The 11681-nt window shown below is 39.7% G+C and overlaps 1 protein-coding gene across 4 annotated transcripts in view; it reads right to left on the bottom strand.

The window, feature by feature from the left end:
* The window catches only part of BBS9 (Bardet-Biedl syndrome 9), a 503584-nt gene that overhangs the window by 486279 nt on the left and 5624 nt on the right, over window positions 1-11681 (bottom strand). For all 4 annotated transcript variants that reach the window (XM_011950130.1, XM_011950131.1, XM_011950132.1 and 1 more), the window contains exon 2: window positions 334-456. In XM_011950130.1, coding sequence (XP_011805520.1) covers window positions 334-445 — 112 coding nt within the window. In that variant the 5' untranslated portion in view covers window positions 446-456. The remainder of the gene's footprint in view (window positions 1-333; window positions 457-11681) is intronic.

Here is an 11681-nt window from a genome sequence, read left to right as displayed (position 1 = left end):
AGATGGAGTCTCGCTGTGTTACCCAGGCTGGAGTGCAATGGCACTATCTCAGCTCACTACAACCTCCGCCTTCCGGGTTTAAGCGATTCTCCTGCCTCAGCCTCCCAAGTAGCTGGGATTACAGATGCCTGCCACCAAGCCCAGCTAATTTTTGTATTTTTAGTAGAGACAGGGTTTCAACATATTGGCCAGGCTGGTTTTAAACTCCTGACCTCGTGATCTGCCCACCTTGGCCTCCCAAAGTGCTGGGATTACAGGTGTGAGCCACCGTGCCCGGCCTTATTTGATCTCTTTAAAGCTTTGATCCAAGATGCATGGTTGTAAATTGCTTACCTTGTCCATTTCCACTATTGTCAACATTAGCCAGACACAAACATCCTTGATCAAATTCTTCTTTATCTCCCAGAATAGTAGACCACCAGTCACGGGCTTTAAATAAAGACATTTTCTTTCACACTAAAAAGAAAACATTTATAATAATCGAATTCACACTATGAATTAATAATTATGTCTTAAGGCATAGCAAATTAAACTTGGACAGATCTGAGAAGACATTTCTATATTAACTTTTTAATATTTTGTACACATAAATGAAACCACAAATCCAAACGGCTGGAAGCATTAATCAGATATTTTGTAACACCATTAGTAAATGGGGCTGAGAATTATACATTTATGTTGTGCTAATTCTCTTTTCCGAAACATTTAGGAGAGAACTGCAGAAAATAACAAAAGAACATATTCTTTGGAGGATCTAGATTCAAATTCCATCAGCACTATTTAACACATAAGTCTTCAGTGAAATACCTAACTTCCTTTCAGTCTAGTCATTGGCAAGACTGCACTACAGTTGGCCCTCCGTACCTGTGAGAGATTGGTTCCAAGACCCCACAGATGAAAAATCCCCAGTTGCTCAAGTCCCTTAGGATATATAATGACCTGGTACAGTCAGCCTTCCATATCCATAGGTTTCAACCTGCAGTTGGTTGAATCCATGGATGTGAAACCCGGGGATATGGAGAGCCAACTGCATCTCCTATTACAAAGAGTTGCTGAGACGAATGAGATCAAACCCATCAGTGACTAGCCCTGGAAATGGTATGTTACAGGTACTTAAAAAGCATTCACTTCCTCTTGCTATGCTAGTTACAGAAAGGCAAAACAGAAGAGGGAAATTCACACCAAAAATGAAGCAGGAAAATTGGGCTGCAGGACCATTTATACCAGTAACTATCTGTGTGTCCTCAGGCAACCCACATAACCTCTCCTTACTTTGACTTCTTATCTAGAATGACTATAGACCAGCCCTACCTATCACTGAGTTGCTGATACGGCAGATGTGAAAGCACTTGGACCTTTTGAATTACAACACAGATTCACATGCCCTGGGAATCTACAACAGTTCATTTATTTAACATAAATGAGGCTTTCCTTCATGTTACACTGATTTAAATGGCAGTTAGGAAATGCAGTCAATTCTCCTTATTCACAAAAGTTATGTTTTATAAGGCCGCCGTAAACAATGAATTAGCAGATACTTAGCCATTGCTCCGAGGAGAAACACAGGGTTAGATAGATTCCTGCAAGCTTCTAGTAACATTTTCTTCAACCAATCAATACATAATGTAGTTTTTTGTGTGTTTCTATTTAAAGATATCTTATTTAATATGTATTGATGATTCATTACTATGGGAATCATGGCCACCAGCACTAGAATTCAGTCTGAACTAAGCTTATCTAATTGCACATACAGATGCTTTTCAATTTATAATGGGATTACATCTCAATAGAACCACCATAAATTGAAAATATTTTAAGTCAAAAATGCATTTAATATACCAGGGAAAAGATCAAAAATCAAAATTTGAAGTATGGTTTCTATTGAATGTGTATCACTCCCACAACATCCTAAAGTCGAAAAATCATAAGTCAAACCACTGTAAGTCAGGGACCATCTGTCTGTTCTCCACAAGATACATGACAGCCTTCTTGCATTTAGGAACATTAGACAGCACTGCAGTATTACATTTGCAGGCCATTTTAAACAGTGAGAACACCACACCTGCCTCCAAAAACAACCTACCAAAATGTGGGGAAAACATGACACTAAGTACTGTAGACCATGAAAGGACACTTGCTTATAGTATGAGAACTGAAACAAGAAAGCAGTCGTTTAACATCAGCTGGGAACATGTGCATCAGGTGACTCAATTTTTACTCCTTTGCACTTGACCACAAATGACCACAAAAGCATTGCGAGCACTGATTTGGGGGTTACAAATAAATTTTAGCAAGTAGGCAAAATCACGAATGATACAGAGTCTCCCAATAATGAGGATCAGCTCTACTTTTTTAAAATGTAGACCAATCTGCCTCGTAAAGTAAGCCTTCCACATGGGCTAATCACTGAAACCAAGGTCATTTGTTTTTATACAAAGTTGGCCAAGAACTTGGCTGTAAATAATGTGGTGGGAAAGTACAGACTCTGGAGGCAACCTGTGTGAGTTTGAATTCCTGCTCCACCACATACTAACCATGCAACCAGTGGAAGGTTACTAAATGTTAATGAACGTCTCTGTACTTCGGCTTTCTCACTTACAGAACAAAGGTAAGAGTGGTGTCGTGATGATTAAGTAAGAATGCAGTTTCCTACAGAACTGGAAAAAAATATGTGCAGGTCATATATATGATAAGGAACTAATATCCAGGATACATAAAAAACTCCTACAACTCAACAACAACAACAAAAACAAACTAGGCCATTAAAACATAGGCAAAAGAACCTGAACAGACACTTCTCCAAAGAAGATACACAAATGAGCTGGGCGTGGTAGCTCACACTTGTAATCCCAGCACTTTGGGAGGCTGAGACAGGAGGATCACTTGGGATCAGAAGTTCTCGAGACCAGCCTGGCCAACATGGCGAAACCTCATCTCTACTAAAATACAAAAATTAGCCAGGTGTGGTGGTGCGCACCTGTAATCCCAGCTACTCAGGAAGCTGAGGCAAAAGAATTGCTTGAACCCAGGAGGCAGAGGTTGCAGTGATCCAAGGTCATGCCACTGTACTCCAGCCTGGGTTACAGAGTGAGACTCTGTCTCAAACAACAACAAAAAAGATACACAAATGGCCAGGAAGAATATGAAAAGATGCTCAAAATCACTAATCATCAGGGATATGCAAATCAAAACAACATCACCTCACATCCATTATCAAAAAAAACAAAACTATATTCAACCTAAGAATGATGACTGCAAAAAGGAAAAAACACAAAATAACAAGTGTTGGCAAGGACATGGAGAAATTGGAATCTCTGTACACTGTTGGTGGGAATATAAAATGGTGCAGCTACTATGAAAAACAGTGGGTAGGTCCCATAAAAAATGAAACATAGGGTCAGGCGCAGTGGCTCACACCTTTAATTTCAGCACTTTGGGAGGTCAAGCCAGGTGGATCACAAGGTCAGGAGATCGAGACCATCCTGGCTAACACAGTGATACCCTGTCTCTACTAAAAATCCAAAAAGTACCAGGTGTGGTGGCAGGCACCTGTAGTCCCAGCTACTTGGGAGACTGAGGCAGGAGAAAAGCATGAACCTGGGAGGCAGAGTTTGCAGTGAGCTGAGATCGCACCACTGTACTAGAGCCTGGGCGACAGAGTGAGACTCCGTCTCAAAAAATAAAAAAAATTTAAACATAGAAGTTTTGATCCAGCCATCCCACTTCTTGGTGGATATCCAAAAGAACTAAAGACAGAATCTCAGAGAGATATTTTTACACACAGATTTACTGTATCATAATTCATAATAACCAAGAGGTAGAAGCAACCTAAACATCCATCAATGGATAAATGGATAAAGAAAATGTGGTATACCCATACAATGGAATATTATGCAGCCTTAAAAAGGAAGGAAATTCTGACATATGCTATGTAGATGAACCTTGAGGACATTACGTTAAGTAAAATAAGCCAGTCACAAAAAGACAAATACCATATGATTCCACTTATGTGAGGTACCTAAAATAGTCACAGAAACATTAAGAATGGTGATTGTCAGGGGCTAGGAAGCAAGGAGAACTGTTAATAGGTATATAGTTTTGACTTTGCAAGATGAGGAGTTCTGGAGATTGGTTGTACAATAATGTCAATTTACTTACCATTACTGCACTATATAGTTAAAAATGGTTAGATGTTCAATTTTATGTTACATGTACTTTACCACAATTAAAAATAAAAAATATACAGTTTTAGTTTTTTACAAAAAGGAATACAGTAGACCACTTAGTACAATAGCTGGCACATAATAAGCACTCAATAAGTGTTAGCTGTTGCTCTGGTTTTGATCCCTTTTTATGATTTTTTAAACTTACATTAAAGAAAAAAATTCAATATTCTAGTTAAACACACTATGGTACATCCACACCATATCAATATAACTTAAGAATTTAAAACATAACTAACACATGCAACTTGGATAGATTTCAAGAGCATTGTGCTGAATGAAAAAAAAATCCAAAAAGGTAAAATATTAATTACATTTCCAATATTAATTACATTTCCAAAAATAATTACATTTCCAATTCTCAAAATGACAAAATCATAGTAATGTAGAACAGACATGTGGTTGCTAGGCTTACAGGAGGGTGTAACTATAAGGAGCTAATAATAAAAGGTACTTTCTTTGGGATTAATTTCTTAGAAATATCTACAAAAAAAAAAAGTGCATCCAAATTTGATTTGGTAAAATCCAAATCAAATCTACAGTTTAACTTTAGTATTATATTAATGTCAATTTAATGGTGGGCTGGGCCCAGTGGCTAACATCTATAATTAGCCTAAGCAACATAGGGAGACCTTATCTCTACAAAAAATAAAAAAATTAGATGGGCTTTGTGGTCCATGCTTATAGTCCCAACTACTCTCAGGAGTCTAAGGAGAGGATCAACTGAGCCCAGGAGTTTGAAGTTCAGTGAGCTTTTTTGGGGGTGGGAAACGGAGTCTTGCTCTGACACCTAGGCTGGAGTGTAGTAGCACAATCTCACTCACTGCAACCTCTGCCTCCCAAGTTCAGGCGATTCTCCTGCCTCAGCTTCCCAAGTAGCTGGGATTAGAGACACCTGCCAACATGCTCAGCAAATTTTTGTATTTTAGTAGAGATGGGGTTTCCCCATGTTGACCAGGATGGTCTCCAACTCCTGATCTCAAGCCATCCACCCACCTCAGCCTCCCAAAGTGCTGGAATTATAGGTGTGAGCCATCGCGCCAGCCTGCAGTGAGCTTTGATCAAGGCACAGCACTCCAGCCTACAAAACAGAGATCCAGTCTCTACGACAAAAACAAATTTGATGGTTTTGATCACTGTACTGTTTTCATTGGGAAACCATTATTTTTACAACTTCTAAGTGACTCTAAAATTTTTTCAAAATGACTAGTTTAAAAAAACAAATACCAGGAGAAAAAAGAACGAAAACTCCATCCAAAGTCCTCTCTTTATGCTAAGAAAGAAATTAGATAAACACTGGAAGTTGATGGTCGTGAACAAATATCTAACAGGTAAACAAATTTATAGTGAGTTTCAAAATATGTGGGAAACTTTCTGAAAAATATTTGCACCATTTGTTTTTACTAATGACATTATGTAACCATACAAATTGTCAGATTACTAAACTTCAAATCTGGGAGCAAGCATTCAAAAAACATAATAATCATCTGTATTATACTTTCACTGGATTTTTGAGAGGAAAGTAACAGTATTCAATAAATCCCAGATAGTCTCACTATATATGCCAAATACCTAGCAGAATTGTAATATGCCATACTACTGGACTACGAGAATGAGGATACATCATTCTCTTGCAGCTCAGAGCAGAATATTACCCAAATTCACACTTGAAATGCCAATGATTTCCTAGGAGGACTCACAGGACACAGCACAGTCATCTTCATGGCTGTGAAGGATGGCTATGATAAAAGGATAAAAAGCATAATCACGAAAGGGAAAGGTGCATGATGAGAAATCTGGAGAAAACCAGACACAAGCTTAGAAGACAAAGGAGTGGTACAGAGGTTAAGAAGAAGAGGAATCCTTGCCGGGCGCGGTGGCTCAAGCCTGTAATCCCAGCACTTTGGGAGGCCGAGACGGGCGGATCACGAGGTCAGGAGATCGAGACCATCCTGGCTAACACGGTGAAACCCCGTCTCTACTAAAAAAATAAAAAATAAATAAAAAAAAAAAACTAGCCGGGCGATGTGAAGAAGAGGAATCCGACCGGATGCGGTGGCTCACGCCTATAATCCCAGCACTTTGGGAGGCCGAAGCAGGTGGATCACGAGGTGAGGAGATAGAGACCACCCTGGCTAACACGGTGAAACCCCGTCTCTACTAAAAATACAAAAAATTAGACGGACGGGGTGGTGGGCGCCTGCAGTCCCAGTTACTCGGGAGGCTGAGGCAGGAAAATGGCGTGAACCCGAGAGGCAGAGCTTGCAGTGAGCCAAGATCGCGCCACTGCACTCCAGCTGGGGCGACAAAACGAGACTCCGTCTCCAAAAGAAGGAAAAAAGAAGAAGAAGAAGAATTAGAAGAGGAATCCACCAGAAGCTTAAAAGGGGCATTCACTGAGATCAAAACAAAGCCAGAAGTGAGTTATCTGGAAGGAAGTGGAAAAAAAAAAAAAAATGTATCCAGAATAAGGGAGTGACCTGCTGTATCAAGTGCTCCTGATACACCATAAAGGATGATGACTTAGAGGCATAAGCTCCATTTGGAGACATAGCTAAGGACAGAAATCAGTAGTAACCAACCAAAGAGTAAGTGATCCTCTGCTCATTCCTGCATCAGCCGGTTCAAAAGTCTCAGGGAGAAAAAATAAGAAAGGAAGAACTATACAACACTCAAGCGGGGTCTTACCTTTGCCTAACACAGGCAGAAAAGAAAACTTCATGGGTTTTCATCTTAGTGCCTAGAGAACACACTAAACCAAGTAAGGGAGAAAGGAGAGTTTTCTCTGTCAATGATAATGAATGATACATTTTTTAAAAGTCAAAATACTTAGATAAGTGACCACAAGAGACAAAGCTGGAGTTTGAATATAAATACTGCATCAAGTGAAAGTAGCTATCCTATGAAAATGACCTTAAAAACCTGCTAGTCAATAAATTTTTTCAGCTTGCTAGAATGAATACAAAAATATCCTCCAATATTATGATCTAGTGGGCTGTTAAAAGATAGAAGACAAAAAAAAAAGAATCAAAAAAATCCTCCAGTATGAAAGAACTCACTTTCCAACAATGTCTACAAATAGGAATGCCTATAGAAGACATTCATTTCTCATTAACTTTTTTGTTTTTGTTTTTGAGATGGAGTTTCACTCCTGTTGCCCAGGTTGGAGTGCAATGGCACGATCTCAGCTCACCGCAAACTCCACCTCCCGAGTTCAAGTGATTCTCCTGCCTCAGCTTCCTGAATAGCTGGTATTCCAGGCATGCACCACCACACCCAGCTAATTTTGTATTTTTAGTAGAGAAGGGGTTTCTCCGTGTTGGTCAGGCTGGTCTTGAACTCCTGAACTTAGGTGATCCACTGACCTCGGCCTCCCAAAGTGCTGGGATTACAGGCATAAGCCACCACACCTAATCTCATTTCTCATTAATTTCTAACTGAAAATTAGAAATCTACTTGTACTGACAAAATAACAAAGGCATCATTTAAATCCTTTTTGGTGAGGCACAGTGGTTCATGTCTGTAATGCCAGCACTTTGAGAGGCCAAGCCAGGAGAACTGGTTCAGGCCAGGAGTTTGAGACCAGTCTGGGCAACATAGCAAGACCCCATCTCTCCCCCTAAAAAGAAAAAAATTAGCCAGTCTCCCACTTGAGCCCAGGAGCTGAGGCTACAGTGAGCCATGATTGCGCCACTGCACTCCAGCCTGGGCAACAAAGTCAGACCCTGTCTCTTAAAAATATATATGTCATTATTGTTTCTCCTGCTCCATCAATTTTTCCTTTTCACCCACCACTTTGTTCGCTCCTGAAATTCTCCTTTTCACAGAGTTTGGTTCCTTGCTACTCCAGGTGTACTCACTGGGTCAGCAGCATCTGTATCACTCAAAAACTTATGAGAAATGTTGAATCTCATACTCCCCAAACGCATCCCCAGGTGAATCACAAGGACCTTAAGGTTGAAGAGGCACTGATATAACTGATACCTGATTGCCTAAGTAGATATTTTCTTATAGCAGAGCTCCAGGTTTCCCCTTCTTTTTCAGAGGGCCTCTGCCATCAGTTACCTTTTAAGGGCTAAAAAAAAATTATTTTTCAAGTCAAAGACCTAAAACAGCTGTAAAGTATCCATCAATCAGCTGGTCCTCTCACTTTACAGGAGAGGCCCAGAGAAATTACATGATTTCCATACCTCACACAGCTAATGGCAGGACCTTGCTTCTGCATACTCTCTCCCTGGTCTCTAGACCCCTGTCTCATTAGGCTGCCAATAATCTGCAACTTAATATCAAAAAACTGAAAAAGTATGTCGATAAAAGGATTTTTTTTGTTGTTTGCTTTGTTTTCATCTTTAAAGACTGCGGAGGAATGGCTAATTTTTAAACCTACGTCCAATAAATGGCTCTTCCTCACAAGAACATAGCTACCTTAATTATTTCAGAACAATATTTCAGAGCAACAACAAAGACTTTCATGCCAGGGCAAACATAAGGTCATGTATAGGAGAATTTCATAAATTCCATTACATAAACATCTGTATGTTTGTTCCCCCAATGTCGGAAGTAGTATCATGCACCATTCTAGACAATAATTTATCGAACAATAAGGACCTACATCTTTAAAGAATTAATGAACAATAGAAAAAAACAATTTGGGCTGATAATCAATAGTCACCATTTGTTTCCGAAGTGCCTCTCTCCAGTTTCAAAAGTAGAAGCAGAGAAGGAGCACTGCCCACCCCGAATCAATTAAGAAACCCCAAACTCTCATCAGTACAAAGTTGGGATACCACTAATTTCCTTTGATAAAAAATGGGTGGATTTCAAAAGACAACTTAGGTAGCAGTGATGGCAGCCGCTGTGAAGACACTGGCTGCAGCGTGGGAGACACAGCAGGGGCTGCCCACTCTGTGGAGCCAGCGGGGGCCCCGCCCCCTACCAAGTTGGAGGGGCAGGAGCCCCGCGCTCCTGGGCGCAGGGGCAGCCAATCAGTCACAGCTCCAGACCCAGGCATCCCTGCACTGTCGGTGGTCCGGGAAGCACCCCTGCCCCTGCAGTTTGGAAGTGCCCACTCCTGCTCCCTGGCCTCTCCCAACTCCCAGAGCCCACTCCGATTTCCAACCAAAGTTGAAGCGGAGCCCAGGTGCTGTCGCAACCCGGCCATGTGTGTGTGTGCTCGGAGCGGTGCTGATACACCAGTCCCCTAACACCTCGGTCCCCTCTGGACTCTGGGTGCAGACAGCACAGTAGGGACACACACGGGGAGCTGAGGGCTTGAGTATACTCCACTGGTATACCCAAGAACAGAGGAGACCCTCTGCTGACTCAAGAAGAAATAAAAAATCTAAATAGATCCATAATAAATAAAGAAATTGAATTGGTAATTAAAAAACTATCCACAAAGAAAAGGCCAGGCCAAGATAGATCCACTGGTGGACTCTACTAAACAATTAAAGCAAAATTATACCCATTCTTCAAAAACCACTCCAAAAAACAAAAGAGGAGAGAATACTTCCCACCTCATTTTATAAATCTAGTTACCCTGAGCCAAAACCAAACACATCACAAGAAAACAACAGACCAATATCCCTTATGAATATGGATGCAAAATCCTCAACAAAATACTACTAGCTAACTGAATCCAACAATATATAAAAAGTATTATATAACATGTCTAAATAGAGTTACCTGAAGAATGCAAGATAGGCATCCTTAACATCCAGAAATGAATTAATGTAAAATCAATAAAATCTAAATCAAAAGCCACTTGATCACCTCCATAAATCCAACTCTTCCATTATAAAAAAACACTCAAAACACTAGAAACAGAAGGTGCCTCACACTGATAAAAGGCATCTATGCAAAATCCACAGCTTACATCATACTTAATAGTGTAAACTGAACCGTTTCCTCCTGAGATCAGGCGTAAGACAAGGATGTCTGCATTTACTACTTGTATTCAAAATCATACTGGATGCTCTCAACTATAGCAATTAGGTAAGAAAAGGAAATAAAAGGCTTCCAAATGGGAAAAGAAGAAGTAAAACTATCTTTACTCACAGATGACATAATCTTGTATATAGAAAATCCTAAGGAATTCACAAAAAAAGGTTAGAACTACTAAATGTGTTAAGCAAGGTTGCAGGATATAAAATAAATATACGAATATCAATTATATTTCTATATGCTTGCAATGAATAATTCAAAATGAAATTTAAAAAATAATTACATTTTCAATAGCACCCTAAAGAGTAAAATACATAAGTTAGCCAGGTATGGTGGTGCGCACCTGTAATACTAGCTACACAGGAGGCTGAGGCAAGAGGATCACTTCAACTCAAGAGTTCAAGATTACAGTGAGCTATGATCATACCACTACACTCCAGCCTGGGCAACAGAGCAAGACTCCATCTCAAAAAAAAAAAAAAAGAATACTTCGGAATAAATTTAACAAAAGAAATGTAAAACTTATGCTCTGAAAACTATGAAAACATTATTATAGAAATTAAAGAAGATCTAAATAAATGGAAACATCCCATGTTCATGGATCTGAAGACTTAATATTGTTAGGATGGCAATACTTCCCAAATCAATCTACTGATTCAATGTAATCCCTATCCCAGTAATTATCCCAATGTAATTCCCAGATGACATCTCTGTAGAAATCAACAAGGTTCTTCTAAAATTTGTATGGAATTTCCAGGGACCCAGAATAGCAAAAACAATCTTAAAATTAAAAAAGAACAAAGGTAGAGAACTCACACTTTCCCATATCAAAACTTACTAAAGCAACAATAATTAAGCCAGTATGGCACTAGCATAAGGATAGACATAAAGATAAGTGGAAAATACTGAGAGTCCAGAAATAAACCCATACATCTATGATCAACCCATTTTCAACAAAGGTGTCAAAATCATTCAACAAGTAATTGCAACAGATGGGTCTAAGATGACCGAATAGTCACATGCAAAAGAATGTAATTGGACGCTTACCTCTAATCATATGTTTAAAATTAACTCAAAATGTGTCAAAGATCTAAGTATAAGCTAATGTACAGATAAAACTATAAAACTCTTGAAACTCTTAGAATATAAGTAAATCTTTATGACCTCAGATTTGGCAATGGATTCTTAGATTTGACACCAGAAATGTGAGCAATAAAAAATAAATAAGGGCCAAGCATGGTGGCTAATGCCTGTAATTCCAATACTTTGGGAGGTCAAAGCAGGAGGATTGCTTGAGCCAGGAGTCTGACACCAGCCTGTGCTGATCCCATCACTACAAAAAATATAAAAATTAGCCAGGTGTGGTGGTGTGTGCCTGTAGTCCCAGCTACTGGGGAGGCTGAGGTGGGAGAATTGCTTGACACTGGGAGGCTGAGGCTACAGAGAGCCATGATTGCACCACTGCACTCCAGCCTGGATGACAGAGCAAGATCCTGTCTCAAAATAAATAAATAA

The sequence above is a fragment of the Colobus angolensis genome, unplaced genomic scaffold (genome assembly GCF_000951035.1).
Source record: "Colobus angolensis palliatus isolate OR3802 unplaced genomic scaffold, Cang.pa_1.0 Scaffold302, whole genome shotgun sequence".
Classification (NCBI taxonomy): Eukaryota; Metazoa; Chordata; class Mammalia; order Primates; family Cercopithecidae; genus Colobus; species Colobus angolensis.
The sequence above is the reverse complement of the archived record's forward strand: the minus strand, read 5'-3'. Positions and strand labels throughout refer to the sequence as shown.